This window comes from Amphiura filiformis, chromosome 11, assembly GCF_039555335.1.
Source record: "Amphiura filiformis chromosome 11, Afil_fr2py, whole genome shotgun sequence".
In the NCBI taxonomy this organism is placed as follows: Eukaryota; Metazoa; Echinodermata; class Ophiuroidea; order Amphilepidida; family Amphiuridae; genus Amphiura; species Amphiura filiformis.
Window position 1 is genome coordinate 238,220 of NC_092638.1, and position 25,828 is coordinate 264,047.

A 25,828-nucleotide genomic window follows, 5' to 3' on the forward strand; every position below is an offset into this window, starting at 1 on the left:
TACGCCCAGAAAACGTTACACTAATACGTATCTGAAACGACATAGGCCTAGAATAGTTTTGATGTTGACACCATGGAATGTAAATTCTTCCATTCCAACAAGATGTTTGTCCAGCCAAAATTTCTCCATCGTGTCGTCTGACGATTGCCTTTAGGCGTGAAACTCAGAGTAACGACTTCTATTCCTGAAGTTCTGAACTTCTAAAATTTTTATACGCTCACCCTTTTTGGGATTGAGCTTCGTTGTTGCCGGATGTTAATATAATGTCATAATCACGTTGTCTCGACGTATAAAGCACGTGGTTAAAACGTGGTTTAAAAATCATGAACTGACCCAGATACAACGTCATCTACGGACGTCGTTAGTACGCAAATTTATGACGTTGTTTCGACGTATAAAGCACGTTATTACAACGCCGTATAAATGTCATGGTCGGACCCCGAAACAACGTAATATTCGGACGTTGATATAACGTCATTGTGACGTTGTTTCGACGTTCACAACATGGCGTCGAAACAACGTCATAATGACGTTACATTAACGTTCAGGAATAACGTTGTCACAACACAAATACGAGTTCACAGAGTTACGTACATATATTATTACGTTTATATCACTACTGTAGGCCTAGCCTATATGCATATGATTTAAAGGGTCCGCACGTAATGATAATACTAATAGTAGACTAATAGTAGCGCATTTTAACATTTATAAAGCCTGCAATTTCATTACCTATTAATTATTCATTTAAGTTGATGCCATTAGATATCAATCGCTTGCTAGTTTGGCGGCACAATACGAAAACTTAAGGTTGTGAAAAAGAACACAATACAGAGGTTGCGGCTACTTTTTACGCCTAATACCCTTTTATATACACCAGTTATACCGCTTGGTGATGCTGTGCATCTCAGTTCAAGGCATATTGCAAAACAATGGTCACACCATGACAGGAGGGCCTCAGGCGGGGGTGGGGGCACTCGAATATGTGCCTACCGGAGTACAAAACTAGGGGTCTATCGGTGGCGGTTTTTGTTGAAAAAATTGTGTATTTCAGTGGGGGCTCGAAGAAAATGGGGGTCATCAGTGTGGGAACGCTTGAAATTGGGTGTCATTGACCGTGACCAAAAATGTGAAAAACTTTGCGGAAAAATTGCAATTTTGTAGCTAAAATGGCTACAATTTTTTTTATTCATTCAAAATGTGTGCGAAGCACGCTAAAATTGCAGATTTGGTGTAAAATTCTATTAAAAAAAAAGAGGGTCATTGGGTGTAAGCTGATGAAAAAAAGGGGTTCATTGGGTGGCAGATTTGTCTAAAAAAAGGGGGTCTATACATGACGCGTACCAATATATGAGGGGGGCACGCGAATAACACGATATTTAACGGTATTTCTCGGGCCTTATTGCCTATTTTCATGATTTTAATTAATCATGATTTTGACTATAAACCATGACTTACATCCGCTTAAAATTAATTCTTAAAAACTAAGATACTCACCTCAATGAGACCCGTTATAGCGGCGTCTGATTTGCGTTGCACAGGTTTGGTTGGGCTAATACTGGTATTGGTCTTAAGAATTTCTGATCAAGAGAAAGAAACGGAGGTCGATCAAAAGGCATTAAATATATTAATTACTACGGTCATAATGTTTTTCTTTCATAATTTATTTATTTATATTAACCAATTACAGGGTGTCCCAAAAATTCAATTTCAAACAATAATGTATTTTTCGTCTTCGGACCTGCTGATGTATAATTAACATGATTAATATCCGAAGACCTGGTGCATGAGACAGTTAAATTATACGAGACTTTTAATGTCGCAGATTTCCGGCCATGCCCGCTATGATAGATTTGAAGGTCCGTGACAGACCATGAAGATAGTTCTACTTTCATGGACAAGCACGGGTCTATCACGACCTCTGACGTAGCACCCTGCAACTCTGGGGATCGGTAGAAAAACAGGAAAGTGTGGGCCTGTAGGGGAAAGTGGGGTAATCCCGGGCACCTTTCGTTAAGGCTACACAGGTACAAGATTAAATAAAGTTCATCAGTGAAAATCATATCAATGCAAAGTAGGAGTAATGTTCTAACTAGTAACCAGTTTTAATAACTCAACATCTATAGTTAATAAGTTATAATTAAAAAACAAAATGGAAAAAAATGATGGGGTAATGCCGGACACGGGGTAATCCCGGACACATGATTGTTGCTAAGAGGGAAAGTGGAGTAGGATGATAATCGCCTGAATGTATTAAGTACTTCTGTTACCTCAAGCATGCAACTATGGGGGCTGTTGTTGTTGTCTATATTTTCGAAATAACAAGTGTCCGGCATTACCCCATCTGTATAGAGACGCATGTGTGTCCGGGATTACCCCTCATGGTCTCGATTTATTTTTTCAGTGCTTGTTCTACTAATCCATTTTTAAGATACCAGAATCCATACATCCAGCTCACAATCAAGTATCAAACATAATTTTCAGCCATACTTAATCTGTGTCCCTTGTCGCTTTAACTGTCACCCAGCTAATAAATCACTGTTCAGATAAAAAGTCAAAAATTACAATTTCTGTTTTTTCGTAATTTTGACAAAGAAAGACGAGACCCAAAGCGCTGGTAGTAGTACACGTGAGGTACACCTTGAGGTAGCTAATACCCTAAGGTAGTATAATAGTGCCACCCTTCTCCGTTTAGCTGCAATCGACGTGTCCGGGATTCCCCACAGTCCGGCATTACCCCACTTTCCCCTAATGCCTATATACAGGGGTCACCAGGGATCGGGGAATGTAGGCCTACATAAATGCAACTACTCTGAAAATTACAAACAAACATAACGGTAAATATCTCATTTAAGACAAACGACCCCTAAACATAACCACTAGCCCTGTCCCTAACCCTAAGCCCTAACCCAAATTATCATATCTTTCTGTCTTAAATGAGCCATCTATCATTTCCCCCACATGCCACGGGATAGGGGCGGTGGCGACATCAATTTAATGTTAGTCTATTTAAACAAAAAATTCTTTCTTTTTGGATGATCTCTGCGTGTAGCGTGGACATAGGCAGAGTGGCCAGTGGACAATGGTTTGCGCTTGAAGAAAAATATGCTATAGGCCTACTACCATGCTGTGAAGGTTGCTATAATGGTTTGTACTTGACAACATATTTCAATGGACATAATTTAGTAAAATTTCTGCCTTAAATAGTGGAATATTTTCAATGACATTGTCATGTATGTACATGTATAACCATGATAACAGGGGGCACCACTGAATGTGAGGAGCCCTCTGTATTAATTGATATATTGCTTATAAGTAACTTACTATGACTGGCATCTCTGGTCCCCGTACTGGTTAAATTCAAAGCCGCAACTCTGGCCAATACAGATGCACCACCAGATATAACAGATGCACCTCCATCAATCCCCAAGCCTTCGCCCTTTGTCTCGTGGACTTTCCTTTCTCTTTGCGCTTCTGTTACCTGCAGGTATATCATATCAGAGAGGTTAGGGTATGTTAAAAAAAGAAAAGCTGTTTTGACAAACAGCAAGATCAAGAGGTCATGTGGGATCATTAAGCTACCACATGATATTCAAAGTCCAAGAAATTGTAAACCCGAGGCTTACCCGTACACGTGGCCTAGTATACCAATATCAGTAGGTTAGGAACGTCTCTTCATGTATCCCTGTCATACACAAGGTTTCTATCTGACGAGATTTCGAAATGCGGATTCAGTGGTTATTTGACTGTGAATTTATACCCACATTCATGACATTACGTTTTTATTCAAATATTCTATTATTATAATGCATCCCTGCCTCTCTGTGTATTCATATTGTCTTCTATACATGAATAGAGATACTCTAAGTCATACATACAGCGATGCCGGTAGCTTGCTTCTCCAAAGCAGCTTTCTCAGCAACATTGGCAACCTTTGGTCTTGTACCAGGGCATGTTGTGTGTGGGGGTGATCCTGTGTAGGGATACATGCATGCAAAACATTAATTTCAAAAAAAGTGTTGGACTTTCTCTTAAAAATGATAGTCCTTGGTTTGTTTGTTTTACTAGACGTACTTTTACACCCATTTGCTTAACAAGACTACTTGCAATTTAATCAATACAAACAGAGTACAGATATATCAACTCCCATGTATGGCATTTTTCTCCAGTTACAAATAAACCGATTTTTTGAACTATATCAGAGCGGGTTCAAAGTTTATGATAATTAAAAAATCATATAACATTTTTTAAGTTACCGTAAGGTATTATGGTGACTGATGGTTGACTGGAATCACTGACACCGCCCTCATTACAAGCTGCCACACGGAATTGATATTGATTGCCAGCAGTTACATCACTGGTGAGAAGTTTCGTATCGGTTATCCGCTTAATATAAAAACAAATATGCATATGGTTTTTGTCAGTACATTTATTTTATATATCTAACCAGGTTTGTTCGCAGGAACCTTTGGCGATGCCCGCAGAAAGTTATGGAGCAACTCTCATTTAGAGTTTGTCTGTGCTGTGTGGGACCCACATACAACAGCAGACGTCCAAAGATCGGAAATGATACAGCACAGAGCTGCTCGGTTTGTCACCAAAAACTGCAGCAGAGACAAGGGTTCCATGACAGAAATTCTCAATTACAATGGCCATCACTGGAACAACGTAGAAAGCAATCTCGTTTAACCACCAAAATGAAACCATTGCCATACCCATACAGGATTATATTAATCGTCAATCAATGAAAATTACAAGGCAATACCACCCTGCCAAATTCAGAGTTCTCAAAACCAACAGCAACGTATAAATACAGTCTTTATCCCTTCAAATATCCTCAACATAACTGGCACTGAAAGCTTCAAAGCAGCTATTTGAGATCACATCATGATATACACCTTTCATTTTTGTGTGTGTTTTGTTCATCCAAATCCATCATTCCTATCTCAATTAGATATTGCTTTTAGCAACGGTATTGAGTATTTTGTAGATGTAGATGTAGATGTGCCAGTTTTAGCATTCAATTGAAATGTACAACATTGCAATTTACCAGTCTATACGATAAGTGTATATCAAGATGATCAAGACTTACCCGTTCTTGGACTTTGATCCATTGCTGTTGATGTTGTTTGATGTCCAATTTCTCAACAATGTAACCAGTGATTGGAGAACCGTTATCACGTGTTGGTGACCAAGTAATCTCAATCTTCTTGTTAGCAATGTTTTTAACCGTTGGGGTACTCGGTGGACTTGGTTTGTCTACGATAGAATTAATACAATATAGGTGACGTGAGTCTAACTTCTCGTTTTGCATTTCTTATTTTACACATTTGCTACATGTAAGAGTTTTGCTTTATAGCGTTTGATTTTGGTATATTGTTTAATTATGGCATACCTCTTGTATACTTTTGATATTGTCATATGTTTCATTTCTATCAAAGTTATTTCAAAGAAACAATTTGTTTATTATCTTAGAAGAGAACTATATAATATAGTTCAAGTAAAACACTTCACTTAATGCTGATATAATATTGGAAATGTTTAAACAACGTGGCAGTCACATAATGTGGTACCTTTCTGAAATTACAAAAAAAGCCACTTTATTATTAGACTAGTTTTTTACCTTTGAGTTTTCAAATTTTATGACGATTAAAAAATCAAATAACATTTTACAATTTATTCAAAAACGTTACCATAAGGTATTATCGTGACTGATGGTTGACTTGAATCACTGACACCGCCCTTATTAGAAGCTGTCACACGGAATTGATATTGATTGCCAGCAGTCACATCACTGGTGAGAAGTTTCGTATCGGTTATCTCCTTTGTAAAAAACAAAAGGGAGAATAATCTTTTCAGTAGACCTGATATTCACCCGAATGTGTCAGTTTAACTTGATAAATTCAAATTTATAACATTATAATAATTTACTAGTCTATACAATCAGTGTATATTAAGATGATGAAGGTTTACCATTTCTTGGACTTTGATCCATTGCTGTTGTTTGATGTCCAATTTCTCAACAATGTATCCAGTGACTGGAGAACCGTTATCACTTGTTGATGGCGACCAAGCAATCTCAATCCTCTTACTGCCAATGTTCCTAACTGTAGGTGTACTTGGTGCATTCGGTTTATCTATGTCAGTGTGAATTGAATTGGAAGAAAGCGACTAAAGTTAGCTTTTTGGTTAGTATTCATTATTTCTAACCTTTATATAGGGTGTATCAAAATAAAGTATACAATTCGAAAAATGCCACTATGGCAGATTCAACCCAACGTTTTTCCAACAAATCGAGACTGCCGGTCAATCATTTGTACCTCGTCTTTTAGCGTGATATGCATGATCGTCCGGTAGCCTGGATTTGTTTGAAAAAACGTCCCATGATGGGTTGAATCTGCAATAGATAAAAAAAGTTTGAGGTGTTTGGTCACAATACTTTAGTTGTTAGTTGAATCAAGATCTTGTCCCCTACAACAAATTCACTGGCGTATGACCATTAATAAGGACTCAGTGGCTATTTTTGTGAGCCGAGTAAAAATTAGCTTTTTCGAAGTATGGCGTACACAAAAGGAGGGCAGTCTTCAAGTTGGGTAAAACCCGGCAAATTCAAAAGACTTTACCCACTTCGTGCAGCGCCATCCTATTGTGTCCCCCATAATATCTCGAAAAGGCTAATGCAGTTGCGCATGGTGGGTTTTGTATTTAGGTATTCATTTTTTCAATGGATAAAACCTCACTTAGAGCTTGTAGAATATGAGCATGTTTAAACAAAGTAGTAGTTACATAATATCATTCGCTATAATAGGCCCTATATACGTTGCAGCATCATTGGTGAATCAGCCAAGCTCTATTATAAACAATAAGAACACCCAAAAATTATGACCCGTCGACTGAAGTTAAAGAAAGTAAATTCCACACATGTTGATATTCATTTTGAACATTTAGGCAAGTCCATTAATCTCTAAATATAAGAGAGTGCCTACTCTTAACACTCCGTTAGAGTGACATTTCACTCTTTTGAAAGTGAATTCCGTATTTTTTCTTTGAAGATTGACTTTCACTCTACCTGCTCTAGGAAGAGTGAATTTCACTCCAGGAAGAGTGAAATGTCCATTATTTTATTTCATTGCCTTGGAATGATAACTGCAGGCATCATTTACATTTAGAGAATAGGTAACGAAAACACCATCCTACCAATGGGTACAAATACTTCAGATGGTTTGCAGGCTGACTTCTGTACAGACACATCACTTTTGCTTGTGGGTGCGGCGATGCTTTTGTCACTTGTTATGCCGCTATCTTTGCTTAAACGTGCACTTTCGTCAGTTACATTTACTCGTCTGCCACTGACCTGAAATAAATAAATAAATAGATAAATAAATAAATAAATACATAAATAAATAAATAAATAAATAAATAAATAAATAAATAAATAAATAAATAAATAAATAAATAAATAAATAAATAAATATATAAATAATAAACAAACAAATAGTGAGAGAGCGAGTGATAGAGAGAAAGAAAAAAGTAAGTTAGATAACCAATTATTTTGAGGGAAAAAACATGACTTAGTGATATCAACACAAAGTTTCTTAAAGATATGGCAACGTGCATAATGGAATGCGTGGAAATACTCGGCAATAATGAGGAAACTTACATATGTCATCAGTTTGTTGATTTCTCCATCTGCCGCAGGTATGAATTGCTTGTATTGCTTCTCAAACACATCACTGACCATCTTCATAATATCTGTTGGATGCAAATTATATCAATAAAAACATACACATACACATTCAAACAATAAATGAAAAAAAAACACATTATAACCATTATATCAAGGAATTTTAAGAATAAAATGCTCTCCTCAATGTCAATTTCTAAACACTTACCATGGAAATACGGTCTGTTGTCACGATTTCCATCCCAGCATTTCTTCATGATGTCGAGAATTTCTTGAGGGACATCCTTTGGAATAGCAGCTTCGTTTGGTCTCTTACCACTTAACACCTGACCTATGATGATACCACTCTTGATACCTAAATTGCAAATTAAATTGATGTCAACAATTCATATACCAATCCGTAAATGGAGCTTCCGGAGTCACCCCAGCCCCATGGTAACATTTATCTTAAACACCGCATGATCAACATAGGTACTAGTAGGTAAAATTCATTCATTATGGCACAGAGAGGAAACAAACGAACAAATCAAGTTGAATTGCAATCGTTGAAAATCACATGTGGTTGAAAGTAAACGCTTGATACATTTTGGCACAAAGAAGTTTTGTGAGGAATTGCCATGACGAAATCACATACTTTGCACATTAGACGTTCAAATATGATTTTGTGGCCAATAAAATTGTTTCAAAAGACGATCGAGTTTCACCAAAACTAAGTACTTTACGATCGTCGAATGATCTGTCGATAAAGAATGATTTATCAAGTAAATGATCATTTATGTAATTCCCGAAACCTATACAAGGAAAGCATTGTAAATGCGCACATCAGCAGTGCGCACATTCGACTGTTCCAGCCTAGCATTGACTTTGTGATTACATAGTTTGGGTTTTGCAAAAATTTTTGGGTATTACTGAATGTTTTTCACATATTCCTCATCATGGTACTAGTCAGGGATGCAAATTGTGCGGGAGCGGGGAGCACCGCTCCTAGGAAATGAGATTAAAAATTGAGGAAATAATGCCATGGGAAGAAAAAAGAAAGAGAGGAAAAAGGAGAAAGAGAGAGAGAAGAAAAGAGAAGAGGAAGAGGGAAAAGAGGAAAGAAAAAGAAGAAGAGTGAGGTACAAGATAATAGGGGATGGCTGTGAGGAAGTGAAGCTACTGAATGGAAGAGAGGAAATCTTTAAAGACACTTGTGCAAAATTTGGAGGAATTCACATCATTGTTCAAGAAATAAGAGCAAAAAAGAGGAAGGTGTTGGTGTTAGAATATGCAAATGGGATATGAAAAAATTTACAATTCATCACCATAGGAGGTATTCAATGTAATTTAACAGGAAAAAAAGATGTTGGACGAAGACAGGTGGAAACAGGGCTCATATCTGAGGGACGAAGACAGGTGGAAACAGGGCTCATATCTGAGGAAATTCAGAGAGGCGGCCATCATACCTGAGGAAATTGATAGAGGCAGCAATGAGGATTTTATGAGAACAAAAGTCATGAAGAATTCAGTGTATCAATACTAATGCCACTGAGAAGAGGACAAACTGGAAAATATTGAGGAAATTTAAAAAAAAAGAACCATAAAGCACTAAATAAGTTGTGCTCCTCTGACAAAAAATGAAAGAGGAAAGGGGGTAAAGGAAAATAAAAGGGGAAAGGAGCCTCTGTCCGACCAAAATTGACCCCAAACTACTGTAAAATACGCACATTGTCATCATAACGCCTTTTTTGAAAGCTCAAAGACCTAACATACAGTCACTCTAACAATTCACGCTATGATAACATTCTTATTTTTGGAAGTGCAGAATAAAGCTATTTTATGCATGGTATGATTGAGGAAATCTTGAGCCTAAAAACCTTGCTCCTGAGGAAGAAATCACAATTTGCACCCCTGGTACTAGTACTCACTTGCTTTCCATGCATCTTGTCCACTCGCAAACTCATACAAGCTTATTCCATACCTGGGAATACAATATTAATATACTCATATTCATTAATTCAGGTAAATTAATTCCAAAACTGCGATAGCAATGACAGTAAATAATATCAATAGTGAATACAGGTATTTTTACAAAGCTTGTGGATACCTTCTATATAAGATATCCCACAATTTATCAGGTTTTGAGGGTTGTGCCTTGTATTAAAAGCATATTATTTCAAGGAAACACTTACGTGAATACATCCCATAATTTATCAGGTTTAGTGATCGTGCCATCCAACGCTTCAGGTGGTATATGACTTATGGTTCCCTTGATGTCATCAGCTGTTTTCGAAGTTGTGCTGATGGCTAAGCCGAAATCCCCAATCTATATAAACAAAAGGTGTATCATTATTTGTTTGGAAAATGAAACATTTGTGAAATAATTCAATCATCAAAAGTATTCTAAAGTAAGATGGTTATAATATTTCAAATTGATAAATGACTAATTCTTGGAAGGCAGCCGAGAATAACTAATACTAATACTAATACAAAGCTAATACTTTGACCTACGTACGAATCTAAGGATCGTTTGAAATGTCAGAGACCTACTCCTCGAACTGCGCAAGCCCACTAACCGAGCGCCAGCGAAGTCGTTCTTCGGACTAGTGTCAGAGGCCATTATTTTGGACCATATGTCATGTTTTTCGTCTCGATTTTCTTTTTTTCTTATATTTAAGGTCGGCTTCAGAGCAAAGCTATTTAGTCAATAAAATACCAGTCATGCTATAGCTAGTGATGTATAAAGTACTTAGGCTTATATCCAGGCTTTATACTACCATAGCATTATAAAGAATATTTCCTCTTATAATAGGTAGTTTCGGGCACTTTTTGGACCTATGCTAGCCTTGATCAAGGCTTCCTCCTTTACTTTTTCTCTATCCATGCTCTTCATAGGACTCATGTATAATCAGTGGTAGAAGTATCATATACTGAACTCTGGCTACATGAGCTTAGGGAGGAAGTGTGCCTTGTGGGCGTGGGCATTTTGCTCAAACACTACCTCTGCAGTGCAAAGTATGCCTGGGGTAAGGAAGTCCACTATGACACTATCTGGCCTAACAATTCAAATGTCAAATAGATTTTTACAAAGTTATGATGGTAAATAATTATTTTGAAAGAATAACTTCTAAATTTTGAAACAGAAATTTTTGGAAAGCTTCCATTTTACATTCACTAACTATGGACGCCAAAGGACTTGAAACAAGTCTAGACCTATGCATATAGGTGGTATTTGATCAGTATTTTCTTCATTTATTTGAACAAAAGAACAACGTTAATTGTTGTTTTCAAACGCTTACCTTTACTTTGAATCCTTCCTCAACGAACACGTTGACCAGCTTCAAGTCTGAGTGAATAATAGGAGGATCCAGTATATGTATGTAGTTCATTCCTAACGTGATTTCCTGAAGCATTCGGATCCGTCTTGGCCAACAGTTGCAACGCATGAGATACTTCCTGTTGAAATCCCGCAAATTACCGTGTGGGAAGTATGTCATCACAATCATTTTTCTTGCGGGCTCATCAACAAAACCGATAATGCGTACCAGGTATGGGCAGGAGATCACTCGCCACATCTTGTTGGCTTCCTTGTAAATGTCCTCTTTCGAACTGAAATTAGAAATTAAGTCATATACGAATGGGTTTAGACACCAGCAGAGACAGGTTTAAACTATCATGCTCCAAGTTCATACACTTGATACCGGGGGGGGCACTTCAATATGAAATGGATATAGGTGTAGGGCTGGCACTTTCGCACTATGGCATTCGGTGAGAGCAAAATGTAAAAAATATGGGTGAGAGCATGATTTTTGGCATTCGGTGAGTGCAAAATGTAAAAAATATGGGGTCATTGGGTGAGAACGTGACCTTTTTTAAAATAGAATCTTTGGGTGAGAGCCGAAACAGCGCCACTGAAACCTCAGAAATCTAATTTCTAGTTCTAAATGGCTTCAAATGTCTTTGTTTTTTCAAAATAAGTAACAAAATCAGTGAGAAATGAAAGTTGCTGTTCAAATTGAACTTGTAAGGGTCTTTGGGTGACAGATCAAATGGAAAAATAGGGGGTCTTCGGGTGACAGAGCATGTGCTCGTAAAAAAATATGGGGCTGAAAAGGGGGATCTTAACATCCTTACATACGCGTCACCTCCAAAGTGGGAGTGTCCCCCCCCCCCCCGGGACTTGATAGCCCACGTCTTGCATGCATAGAAATCGATTTCCATTTATATTTTGGGCAAAGCTAATTTTTGTCTTCTAACCTCAACACTAGAGCTTCACTTAGATGGTACATGTATTACAGTGGCGTAGCCAGGTTTTCGGAACTGGGGCACAAACTTGTTGTTGTACCGACGAAAATATTGTTGACTATGGAAGTTTTTATTTGTTGACCCCAACGTTCTTGCACAGTGCGCTCAAGAATTTATAAAGTGTGTGGGTGTAAACTAACGTTTGGGTGTGGTGGGGGGGGAGCGTTGCAGAGCAAAATTTTCCAACAAATTTTAACGCACGTTTAACTCATATCTATCAACGTAAACAGGCACATTGGGCTTAATAGTACTTTGTTTGTTTCTTCACCATGCACAAGCAGTGCGCACACACCCATGTTTACCCTAATTTTTTTCCAGTCAATGCCTGTCGTGTACCGGCAGCTTAAGATGTACCGACGGTCCATGATGGGCGGGGGGCACCACCCCCACTGGCTACGTCACTGTGTATGAACAAAATATGACAGCTAGTTTGTCTCTTTACCCCAAGACCATAATACTGTTTTATGGGCCATTGTAATATGCATTTTACTTGTGATACCAAAACGGCTAGAGCTACATAACTAAAACAATGTGATAAAGAATGTGTGGGTAACTGTCCTTCGAAACAGACATAATAAGTGAAAATATCAGACCAGTTTAAATTAAATTTGGCACATAGTCTGGGCATTTAGTTTAGGTGATGACGAATATCCTATATTCAGTTGACATGCTAGGGTAAATTATATAAAAAATACCGTAGCGTAGGTAGTGCCGATTGCCAATCTGAGTACAATAAGAGCATCAACAATAAACAAGCGAAAATAATAGATAATGTGAATTGTCAATTTTCATCAGATGTCTGAATACAAAATACTTACATTTCAGGCCGAAATTCCTTTATGGCTACTTGTCCATAGTGTCCATGGGACGCCAACGAAACTTTTCCAAATCCACCTTCTTTTAGCAGTTCCTGTATTTTAAGGTCGTGTACTTTTAAAAGGTTAATCCCATCGTTTAGTTTAACCCTGTGAAAGTCAAGTAATAGACTTGTCAATTTAGTCAATTTGACATAGTCAAAATTGCAACAGAAATATTTTTTAACTTTGCATTAAAAAAAAATGGCCGCTAGGCGCTAATCCTGGGCACAAATTCCAAAGTGAAATGTACCCTGGTATACATGGTTTGTTTTTAATAATGAAGTTGATATTTTCATTTTAAAAAGAGTATCTTGAATGATCCAAATTTGGAAAGTATAATAACCACAAAACATTCTTTACTGACTTACTTTCCATATCCGTGTTTGGCCTCGAAATCCTGGACTGCCATCGTTTCTAATTAGAATAAGAATGAAAACCAATTAATATAGTGGTCAAAAATGATTTACATACTGAGCACTAAGTCAAAAACTAATCGGGAAGTAGGTATTTCCCTTGCGATTACTTATACACTTAACGTTCTGAAGTACACACACTGCCAAAAATATTGCCACATCGCCGAAAAAAGAACAATTTGGCAAACTGTAAGTTGAACATTTAACCATACACAAGTCTGCATTACGAAACGTTGAGCTTTAAGAGGAAAAATACCTAACCTCCCTATTGCGATGAATCAATTTCACATACCCCCTATTGAATCAAACAAAATCACACCCCGCCCCCCCGCCACCTTTACAAACAATCACAAAAACCAAACTTGATGTGAAACAAATTTGACCAAAAAATAATTTCACATGGCCCCCCTATCAGGAAAAATAAAATCACATAACCCTCCCCTATTTTGTCAAGTGAAAATCACAACCAACCCCCCCCCACACACACACACACACACCCCCACACTCCCACACACACACACCCCTCCTGGCTCCCTCCGGCATTAATAATCGACCGGGCCTAATTGCAACACAGATTTATATAATTGCATTTGCACCCAAACACTTAATTCCGTGCTTACTTCTGGGATCAGGTCGAGACTGGGGTGGAGGATGTTCCAAACTCGGGTCTAAACTCAGAAACCTTGAGTACACATGTTCGTACTTAACATCACTTTTCAGAAATTCAACAAATTTGTGGTACATCAGTGGTTTTTCTTTCAGAATTTCTAACAGCTCTCCCCTTTTACTTGTCCGATCTTGTTTCCCCAATACGTCACTCTCCTCTCTTCCGGACAATATCCCTTTTTCTACAAGTTGCCGTAAGACATCTTCTCCTACCGGCATGCTGTCTTTGAAGAAAAGCTTGATATTGTCCAAGATATTAGTGATATTCGCCATAGTTCTATGGAAAAAAAGAACAAAAATTATTCGATATGCGACTAAAGATATGCTAAATAGGCTAAGACCAAAGAAAACAACGAAGAAACTCCAGTATGACTTTTATGCCTTTTACTGAAATACTGAAATTTATATGCCTTCTACTTCATCTATATATAGACAAACATATTTAACATCAATGTTAGGGTTGATGCAATAATTATGTGTACCCCGGGGTGGTGAATTGTAGGGGTGCACAACTTTTTGGCAGTTGGCAAGCCAACAGGGTGGAGGATTTTTGGCATAGATATTTGGGCACTGCTCGATATCACGCCTTAAAAAGGTGTAGAAAGATGTTTAGAGGAAAGGTTCAAAATATGCAAAATTTTCGGTTCTCTGCGCTCTCACTACATGATAATACAATTTCGACAAGGTCAAGTGTAGGTAACATCGTTGTCATTAATTAGTGAGACTTAAAATTAGTTCATGTCCATTAGTTAGGTGCCGTTTAAGTATCATCGCTGTTATTCAGGTCGACTTAGTTCATGTATACACCTTAATATCCGAATAAGAAGAGTAAAGTTATTCTCGTATTTGCTGCTGCAAATGAGCAATACCCTCAGTCAGGTTCAATACACAAAACGTTAATGTGTCCAGGGGCGTAGCCAGCTTTTTAGTGTGAGGGGGTAAAGCTAAATTTTCGTCCCCATTTGTCAATTTTGTCCCGGGCAGGGGGGGCAAAGCCAACTTTTCGTCCCCATTTGTCAATTTCTTGTTTTATTTTTAGTCATTTCAAGCAAGGACACTTTATTCTTTGCCGTCCCCACTCTGCCCACCCCCGGGCTACACCACTGAATGTGTCGTTTATTCCTTGGCAATATCAAAAACAATAACATGGAAATTTAAACAAAACAAAAAAAACGGGAAAAGAAACAACACCTTCATGAGTTTCTTGCACTTTGTTTTATAATTTAGTCGGAAAGGAAATTTTTAATTTCCAGATAATGCAGTTTAATTTGTACATATCAAATGAAACAAACAATTATCCCTGCAGCTGAAATGGGATCGCCCTCGTGAGGTCACAATTGGGTGCATTGTTTGGTATCAGGAGGGCCAATCACGGGCATCCTTGCTTGGTGGCCATTTTGTTGGCTAAGGCCATTCTCTGTCAGTTTTTCATCAAGAACGGACGCAGAAATTTTTTATTCAACTATAAGACAATGAATAGGCCGTCACAGCTTACAAAAAAGTGGGTAGTGGTGAATCCAACGGATGTGGATACAACACACATCAAGGATACCTCGAATATGAACAACTGGAAAAAAAAAAAAGCAAGTAAGCTTACAGGTTACAGCACATCACACCACATGAAATGAATTGTGACGGTACAATGAACAGTCCGGAGTTGTTTGTATAACTCGATAAAACTTTCGCGGTCGATTGTCTAAACAGTGATCTGAGGAAGTCAGGCATGTATGAGTACTATTGATTGGTATTGCCGGACTGGTGGTATGGAATAATTCTTATGTGTTGAAATAATGTAGGCGAGATCTTAGCGCTATTACATTTGTCAGAAGAGAGACTACATTTATGCTATGCTTGTAAAAAGCGGTGGCAACAGCCGATGGCCAAATAGAGTATTTGTATTTTGCGTCAACAGTGAATAACCCGGTGAGAAATTTGCTTTCAAAATTGTCAAACGTGGTCGTCTACATGTATACATGTATGTACATTATTAATGGTAACATAGACCACTGAATCACGGTAGTATATAGCCGGGGGGTCACTGGGTTAGCAGGGGTTTTTGAACTCATAAATATTTATAAATCATGCAGGTAGTGGAATGGAAATGCTTGAAATTAAGGGAAAGCAAAGTTTTGAACCATTTCTATGTTCATCATAATTATATTAGGCAGTCTGAAGGAACACAATCTGTTTCTGTTCTGGTTTGAAATTGAAAGTTGTATAACAACACGGTTCAACATTTTTTGTTCTGAATTGGAAAATCTCTCTTGGTATTTAATAGCCATATGAGTGAATTTAGCACATGTTATCATCATGGGGTGGACACGTGATGCTTTGTCTTGGTAAAATTATAATAGGCCTAGTCATATGAGTGAATTTAATCGTCATTTTCAAAATTTGTATCGCAATCATCATGGCATTGGACACGTGATGCTACTCTTGGTATATAAAAGCCATAATTTATGAGTGAATTTAATTGTCAATTTCAATCTTTTGGCAACATGGTTCAAACATTTTGTTCTGAATTGGAAAATCTGTCTTTGTATATAATAACCATATGAGTGATTTTAATTTCAATCCGTTTAGCGCAATCATGATGGGCGTAGACACGTGATGCTCTCTCTGGGTAAAGTTATAATAATAGTCATAATATGAGTGAATTTCATGGTCAATTTATCGCAATCATCATCATGGCCGTAAACGCGTGCTTCTCTCTCTTGGTATATAAAAACCATATGAGTGAATTAATTGTCAAATTCAATTTTTTTTAGCGCAAGCATCATGACGTGGACACAGGATGCTCTAATTTTGGAAGCCATCCGGGTTTCCATTTGGATAAAACGAATCACAACAAAAAAAGTAACTTCAACGCTGTCGTCTATGTCGTCTATGAAAAACAAAACGGCCTTTAAAATAAATAGATAAATAAATAAATTTTTAACAAATGAATAAAAAATGGATTTAATTATGTGTTTTTTGACATTTATTACAAGTTCAATCCAAGGTTGTCGGAGTTCAAATAGATTAATAAAGGAGTTGAATTGTTGAATATATTGGATGTCATTTATAGACAGGCATGAATTATACACAAAGTAAAATGGCTTTGCTGGCAGAATTTGCTTCTCTTTTTCTGTCTTTTAATTCACTGCAGGTCATGTGGTTACTTCGAGACAGGTGGTAGAAGGAGGACATCTTGCGGATCTGCAACAGAAAGTCGTAATTACCATGCCTATGACAGTGGATGGAGTATATTTTGAATCGTAACCTGGCTCTATGGGGAGGAACGATCTTTGTTAGAAACACAAGCATGATGGAAACAGTAACTTCTCTAATGGTGAAATTTTATTGTGTAAAACAGCTAACTACATTTAGAGCATGTACAGATAACGAAGAATCTTCATCTACATTAGATACAGTGTATCCTTCAAAGAGCGTATTGTTGCACCTTAATATGGCGAGGAGGCGAACCAAAATGCTAGTGGTGAACGGGAAGATTATATATTATACAGTTCTTCATGCGAGTAAAAATAGCATAAGCAAAGCTCTGTATGCTAACAAGTCCATGTCAAAAATGCTTCTACGAATGGAGCTGCAATAAAGGATAGAGGAAGATCATTCCATAGTTTGATGGAAATGCCAAAATTTATTTTGTACCACTGATTGGGCTTATATTATTCTTGGGCAATATGTCCATGTCAAATAATACAAGAAACAGATGAAGGAAGCTACGAAATGGAGCTGCAATAAAGGATAGAGGAAGATCATTCCATAGCTTGATGGAAATGCCAAAATTTATTTTGTACCACTGATTGGGCTTATATTATTCTTGGGCAATATGTCCATGTCAAATAATACAAGAAACAGATGAAGGAAGCGGTTGCAGGAAACTGCAGAATTATCTTGGTGTCATCAATGGATCATTTTAGTGATAAAATGTCATACATTAAATGCTGAAGCGATCTGAAGGCAATTGAAGTAAGTGGATTTATCTCGGAGTAGCTAATTAACCAAACTCGTTGCTGCATGAATTATCTTTTAGGTGTCATAGCACATCAGACAACTTGACTTTTGCTAGTTGGAGAAATAACGGCAAACTTTTGCTAGTTGGAGAAAGAACCCCAAATTCTATGGGGTAGAATTCAAATTGAAGTGAAATATTGCTCATCATATCAAACTTTTATAGATGTTCATATTAATAAAACAAGGGAAATTTGTGTATTTGCAGATAGGGTGCGCAGGTGCAGAGTCCGAATAAAACTTATTTACTGGGGAAAAATTATTCATCAAGTAAATTATTGCAAATTAGCAATGCTTTCAATCAAATTACCTTTTACACTATACTTTTTGTCACCTAACTATTCTCCGACACAGGTCCGCGCTCGTCTGTTAACATAGGCAGAAGGAAATGCATATAATATATTACCTATTGTTAATGGCTAGTCGAGCAGTTATTACCAAATTTTTCTGTATCTATCAAACAAAGACTGGATCTTCATTATCATCAAGTTAAGCATGTGTGTGATTAAATGTTGTAATAATTGTATCTATCAAACAAAGAGAATAATTTGTCATTAATTGAAATACAGTATCATCTATTATGGCATACTTATAATTTCACCGCCTCGTAAGTTTCGCTTATAGACTGTAGGTAGTTACTATCAGAGGCATAAGGATATGCATATAACATATTACATATAGTTAATGGCTACATTGAGTAGAGGATTATTATGAAATTATCAAAACAAATTCATGGTAAATGATTTCTTATTCGTATCTATCAAACGAAGTCCAGAACTCTTGTACATTATTATTATGTTTTCATGGTTTTAGTATATTAAGGTGTGTATATGAGTTCTATCATGCGTATTTTTTATGTATACTATTTTGTTCAGCATGTAGGCCCTATTTTTTTATTTTTTTATTTAGTGGGTGTATTTTAAGATTCTGTGCAGCGCCGCGCTTTGAGGATGTTTTTTTACATCGTGGGGCGCTTTATAAATCCCATGTATTATTATTAAATTGCAGTTAAATTAAGCACCTTTTGTCCTAGTAGATATTCACTGATAGACCAGGTGTAGTCATTTAAAGAAGCAAAAAGAATTTCATATAACATAATTAATGTACATTGCTATAAGAGTGTTATCAAGTTTGGTAAAACAAATGGTTTTCTTTTGTACCTATCAAACAAAGAACAATTCTTCATTATTATTAACTTTGGTAAATCAAAGTTATGATTTTAAACGTACTGTAGGACAGATTCGTTCACCATGTATGGCAAATTGACCTTATAGTTTCATTTATCGGTAAATTGGTCACTAAAACATTTGTCCTAGTTGGTATGTACAAATAGGCTATGTGTAGTCCGAAACAGACGGAAATTCATAGATTATAGTGATGTTTTTCGGTATGTCAGTGTTTTAAATAGGTTATCACCTAGTTGTTACTCCTGAAGCAGAAGGAAATTCACAATTTTTACAATGGTAACTCGTTAATAAGAAATAGTAGGCCTATTAAGCTACTAAACACTCATTCATGATAATTGACAGTGGTCAAAAGATGAGAAGTAGACACTCACTCGACAGTAGCATAATTATCTCATCTCACATGTTCAGAAGGAAGGAAATTCAAATAATTCAAAACAATCCTTGTGAAGTTATAATAGTCAGTGGGTTTTGTTGTTTTTCTTTTCGGGGTTTTCTCGTACGTGGATGTACCAGATGGCCAAAACAAAGCATTGGCAGGCATTCTTTTCCACTAGTACTGCATAAGAATGCTCACTAGGTAGGACTGTTGATCCAATCAGTCAAGTTAAATCCTAAACTTTTTAGCACCAACATTCGTCACCACCAACAATGGCAGGTTTATAAGTTTGGACAAACTATTTTAAGAACACTATAAGGGAGATCATAAACAAGGAAGGGAAAGACAGCCAAGAGCTCGCCTTATTTGTAAAGCATAAAAATCTCGAGGGGGGCGGGGGGTGGTTTGGCAATTTCCTTGCATGTGATGACAAGGAACTTGGGTGGCAGTTTTGGATCATTTTTCTAAAATGATCGATTTAATGTACAGAATTATACATGTACTACATTAATAAATTCGATTTAGTAGTTCCAATATCCGGAGGTATCTACCTACTGGGTATTTGGCATGGGTATATTACCGATGTCCACTATGTAATCTGAATATGAATATAATAGGAAAATGAGAAAGGTATCAGCCATTTAATTTCTTTTGACGCGCTAGATGACTGCCTAGCGAATTCATGTAAGTCCGCGGCATTTTATATTCTCTCCATTGGTATTATGGAGCTTTTTATTTCCTCCTCCGAGGAGATGATCGTGTAGAGGATTGCCTAGCGAAATTTTGTCCATTGGTATATGGAGCTTTTCCTCCTCGATAAGGAGTTGATCGCTAGATGAGTGCCTAGCAAAATAGTTCCCAGTGTGTTAAGGGGAACTCTTGGGTTATAGGCGCAACAAGCTTCCCAGTAATTGTTGGGAGGCTCGGTCGGGTATTTACTCCGTTCGAAAAAGTTGTCCAGAAATCATTATTATTTGGCTGATTCCAGGGAATTTTCTAAAAACATTGCTTGAATAAATTATACGTTCTTTCTGAATGGCTGACCAGAGGCCCAAATTTTGGTGTAAGTGTTTTCGTCATTTCAGTGTCTGGGGATAATGCAGTTTAATTTGTACATATCAAATGAAACAAACAATTATCCCTGCAGCTGAAATGGGATCGCCCTCGTGAGGTCACAATTGGGTGCATTGTTTGGTATCAGGAGGGCCAATCACGGGCATCCTTGCTTGGTGGCCATTTTGTTGGCTAAGGCCATTCTCTGTCAGTTTTTCATCAAGAACGGACGCAGAAATTTTTTATCCCACCCACCACTCCCCATATGTAATATTTGATATCTGTTTAAAATTGATTTCAAGAGTTTGATAGTGGGTCATAAAATTTGAGTCTCGCAGTAGTGAGACAAGTACATATAAAGTGTCGGTCTTCAAATTAAAAGGTAATTAGGAATGAGATGAAATACGAAGGAGAAATGTAAATATATTCGATTGAGAGTTCTCCGAATTTGAATAATATTCTAATTACATTGAGGTTTGTTGAGTTACATAGTAGTACGACTATTGTATACGGGTGTGAGAGTGTGCGTGAGTATATCACTTTAGGTTCAGTTTCTATCTCAGCACTCAGCAACACATTCTATTCTGTTGCGCAGTTGTATTTTTTTTAAATTCTATTTTGTATAATGTGTTCACTCTAATGTGTCTTCAGAAGCATTAACAAAATCGATACAATTGGTACCACTTTCAGTCTTAGGTGGTAATACCCTTCAGTCTTAGGTCGAGTAATTTTAATTATAGCAGGACGGGAGGAATTAACACCAGGTTGGCATGGGATAGCTAGACAGGGGCCAAGTACTATGCCCTCAGATTTTCTTGTTCATCAAAGTATAAATAAAAAATGAAATATTGGGTTCAAGTTTTTATGAGGTTGCGCAGCCGGCTGGTTATCGCGTTAATTTCTGTTAAAGGCTGCCTTTTGTGTTAGACATGGTATCCTAGTTATGTATTCGGAAAAAAAAAATGTGCAGAGCATGGCACTGTGTTTTGCTTGGCGTTGGCAGCGAAAAATAACGGGTTTTGCAATTAACTCCTTCAACATGTTCAAATCGGGTTAATGGTCCACTGTGGTGAAAAGGCCTCAACCGTAAAATTCAGAGGCTCTTCAAATAATCATAAGTGTGGATCTTGCGGTATTTACTAGCAAAGGAAATGAGGGGATCAGAAATAGCTTATTCCATGGTACAGGGTACGGATGTTAACAAGTAGTCCTTGTGGCAGTTTTTGGATCATTTTTCTAAAATGATCGATTTAATGTACAGAATTATACATGTACTACATTAATAAATTCGATTTAGTAGTTCCAATATCCGGAGGTATCTACCTACTGGGTATTTGGCATGGGTATATTACCGATGTCCACTATGTAATCTGAATATGAATATAATAGGAAAATGAGAAAGGTATCAGCCATTTAATTTCTTTTGACGCGCTAGATGACTGCCTAGCGAATTCATGTAAGTCCGCGGCATTTTATATTCTCTCCATTGGTATTATGGAGCTTTTTATTTCCTCCTCCGAGGAGATGATCGTGTAGAGGATTGCCTAGCGAAATTGTGTCCATTGGTATATGGAGCTTTTCCTCCTCGATAAGGAGTTGATCGCTAGATGAGTGCCTAGCAAAATAGTTCCCAGTGTGTTAAGGGAACTGTTGGGTTATAGGCGCAACAAGCTTCCCAGTAATTATTGGGAGGCTCGGTCGGGTATTTACTCCGTTCGAAAAAGTTGTCCAGAAATCATTATTATTTGGCTGATTCCAGGGAATTTTCTAAAAACATTGCTTGAATAAATTATACGTTCTTTCTGAATGGCTGACCAGAGGCCCAAATTTTGGTGTAAGTGTTTTCGTCATTTCAGTGTCTGGGGATAATAGGCCTAAGTCAAAATTAGAACACACATTCTTACATTCATATTACTTATACAACTAAATCATGCTGAAACTACTATAGTTCAAGCATTATTCAGCTCGTGGGAATGCGTTGTTTGCAGTGGCGTGGGCAACACTAAACACTATTTTGCACCACGTTTTTAAACATGTAAAAACGAGCAAGCTATGAACAATGAGGGGGACGCAGCTTATTTTACAACCAGCTTATCCAGGAAAAATCAACTGGCAACACTACAGCTAAGACAGCAAGTGCTAGTACTGGATACAGCTCAGTCAAGAAGAAGCAACCAGCCAGTAAGGTTGCGAAACGTCACTACTAATTGTGAGTACCTGGATTTGCTAAGAGAACTCTAGAATTAAATAATGTAAAAATGCTACACGTGTTTAGGAATTTGTTTGGCTGTGTTTAGGAATTTAACACATGATTTCTTGGAATTTGACATTGTTTTTTAGGAATTAAACACTTTTCTTACACCACGTTTCTAAACATGTTTAATTCATAAACACCAATGTCAAATTCCAAGACATCATGTGTTAAATTCTTAAACACAGCCCATGGAATTCCTAAACATGTGTAGCATTTAAACATATTTATAAACGTGGTGCAAGATATAGTATTTAGCAAAGTGTTTAATTCCTAAACACGCTTTTTAGACATTAGTCTAAAAATGGGTTACCCATCCATCTATCATCCTTCCTATAAAATTTATACCAAGCTCTTACCACCTACCTACCTATATACCTACTCTCTAAATTTCTAATATTAAGGGAAAACGAGGTATTGTTTTTCATTACCTGAATCAATATATTATTGAAAAATAACACTTTGGTGTTTTGCAAAGGTTCATTCTGCAAATCATATACTTTGAAAACTTGCTTAATTTATTGTTGTTAATTAGTTATGTACGTTTTACAAAAGTGTTGCTGATTCAGCCCTATTTACAACATAATTCAAGAACCACAGGACCTACAAAAAGTATATCTGTGAAATTTGAATTCTTCTACACTCTCGCTATGAATTGAGCAATGCAATTTGTGCTAAAGCTCACTACCATTCGCAAGATGCTGTGAACTACATTTTATTTTGCTGCCTCGACCAACAATACATCGTATACCCTTAAAAAGTTAATGAGATGCGATGAGTGACAAACTTAGATTTAAATGTACCTACACTATCTAACTACACACTCGTATATCAAGGCACATACTGTCCCGCCTATTGTATACTAAGTATTTACCAAGGCCTATATTATACCGGTAATATGTATCCCTGTGTTGGGGTAAAAAAAAAACCTCCACGATTAACATGATTAAAATACTCTGCATTAAAGACAAATCAAGAAAGATCAGGGATATTAAAATAAAACTAAATATGAAACACATGTAGTGGAACCATTTCTCTTACTACGATATTTATTTGTTGACAACAATCACATTCCGACCAAACATTTAGTAACCTTACTATACATTAGTCCGACGAGTAGGACCTTTTTTTCTAAGTTACCAGACTATACACATTTCACACTATGATCACTATCTCACATGGCGCAAGAAAGACGAATCGCGAAAGTCCAGTTACCGCGCCGCCCAAAAAAAGTTGATAAGTAGCCCAAATGTCACCTTTTTTTCGGGAGGAGCGGTTAGTGGATATTTGTGGTTAATCTTTCTTGAGCGATCAGAGTTAGAGTATAGTTGGTAAACTAAGAAAAAAACCAGGTCCTACTCGTCGGACTACTATACATGTACTAAGCGAAAATAATCAAGCCCAAAATGACTTAATAAGGATCCGGCAAACTGACATAAAAAATAATTTAGAGAGCAAAACCCAGGACTCAGCGGGGATTGAACCCCGGGCCTCATAATTGCCAGTCAAGAGCTACACAATCGCGCCACGAGTCCACAGCCGGCACCCAGAGCTGGCCAGCACCTGGGCAATCTCGCATATTATAATAATTTTTTATTGCATTATCCCCCATGCCCTGCTTTGGTGAAGCCAATAGGTTCAACGCAATGTTCAAAAATAATACAAAATAACTTACGCAAATGTAAAGGAAAATGTCCTTTCTCCTCGGATAAAATTCCACTTAGACAGTCTAACTTAAGACCTGGTCTAACTCTTTTGTGCATACGGACCATAGTGTCAAGTTTTAAAATGATTTAACTATAAAACGAATCATTCGAAATCACGTCTTGGTTTACAATAGCCGATTCATCATACTACCATCATTTAGTGTCATTCGTTTCAATCAATAATAATAGGCTGCAGACATAATTTCAGGCCTTGCCGTTTGAGGCGAGCGATCGCTCTCGCTCGCCACCGCTCGCCCAAACTCAATTTCTAGCGAGCGATTTTCCACTCGCCATAGACACTAAATATCACTCGCGGCATATCCTCTGGTGTAAATCACCCAAAATTGAATCCCATTTACAATCAAGTACACTTTCAATGTATTTAATTTGTTGTAATGAAGGGCGAAATATAAGTTGTGATAAAAGTTGTTTATTTCAACAAATTTCAGAAAATAAAATCTTTAGATTTGGTTGAGTGATGAGTTAAAAAATGACGGTTGTGAATTCGGTTAATATCGGACATTGTGAAAAATCTAAAAATTTTACTTTGGACCTCGGAATGTTCCAAAGGCAAAATGTGTAGATTTTTCACAATGCCCTCCAAATAACTGATGCGCAGTTATTTACCTATAAACGGTGCGTAAAGTGTTTCATATTGTTATGAATGATCTTTCATTCCTAGAATGTGATTCCACCACTAGATTCAACCGCTCGCCTAGCAATCATGCTAGCGAGCGATTGACCACTCGCCTTTAAAATCTAAACGGCAAGGCCTGAATTTTAATAAGATGTAATTGTAATCAAGACAGTCCTACAAACACAAAATATAACACTTCTTGATTATCAAGATGAAATACAGATTTTGTTTCTTCAAAGAACATACCTGTGATCCTTCAAGTTTCTTCTATATTAAATTCCTTCCTGATCAAACTGTGCAGACGGTGTCATCCAAGTTTCTACCGCGTTCAAGTCTCGTCCCTGTAGTATAATTCATGTATATGTTTTGATTCAGTGCAGCGTGCTACGCGTGTCTGTGAACCTGACAAGCGCACCGAGTTATATAGGACCAGAATGGATCAGAAATCTAAATAACAATAAGTAAACTTGGTAGTGACATGACGTGATATCACATATCCTAATATGGATACAAATAAGCACAGCAACGGTTCCAAGTGTGTTTGTTTACTGGAATGCTTTTTCCACAGCTGACTGGTTCAAACAATATAGCTCCGAAATCACATGATATCAAGCCAATACAGTTCAGTAAACCTTTCCCTAGTGCGACCAGTGAGAAAGAGAAGAGAGAAGATGAGAATAAACCCCAGCCAGAACTCCCC

General features: G+C 37.2%; 1 protein-coding gene across 2 annotated transcripts in view; it reads right to left on the minus strand.

Moving 5' to 3' along the window:
* The window catches only part of LOC140164189 (uncharacterized), a 36,111-nt gene extending 10,605 nt beyond the window's left edge, over positions 1–25,506 (minus strand). The window contains exons 1-17 of one of the 2 annotated variants that reach the window (XM_072187433.1): positions 25,375–25,506; positions 13,859–14,181; positions 13,194–13,239; positions 12,787–12,933; positions 10,963–11,272; positions 9,856–9,989; positions 9,592–9,644; positions 7,893–8,039; positions 7,661–7,752; positions 7,198–7,354; positions 5,974–6,137; positions 5,694–5,820; positions 5,093–5,259; positions 4,257–4,386; positions 3,879–3,973; positions 3,325–3,481; positions 1,498–1,580 (exon numbers count right to left, since the gene is read on the minus strand). In XM_072187433.1, coding sequence (XP_072043534.1) covers positions 1,498–1,580; positions 3,325–3,481; positions 3,879–3,973; positions 4,257–4,386; positions 5,093–5,259; positions 5,694–5,820; positions 5,974–6,137; positions 7,198–7,354; positions 7,661–7,752; positions 7,893–8,039; positions 9,592–9,644; positions 9,856–9,989; positions 10,963–11,272; positions 12,787–12,933; positions 13,194–13,239; positions 13,859–14,177 — 2,328 coding nt within the window. In that variant the 5' untranslated portion in view covers positions 14,178–14,181; positions 25,375–25,506. Of the gene's footprint in view, positions 1–1,497; positions 1,581–3,324; positions 3,482–3,878; positions 3,974–4,256; positions 4,387–5,092; positions 5,260–5,693; positions 5,824–5,973; positions 6,138–7,197; positions 7,355–7,660; positions 7,753–7,892; positions 8,040–9,591; positions 9,645–9,855; positions 9,990–10,962; positions 11,273–12,786; positions 12,934–13,193; positions 13,240–13,858; positions 14,182–25,374 lie in introns of both variants that reach the window. The other variant, XM_072187432.1, reaches the window with a different exon arrangement.
* Between the last annotated feature and the right edge of the window lie 322 nt (positions 25,507–25,828).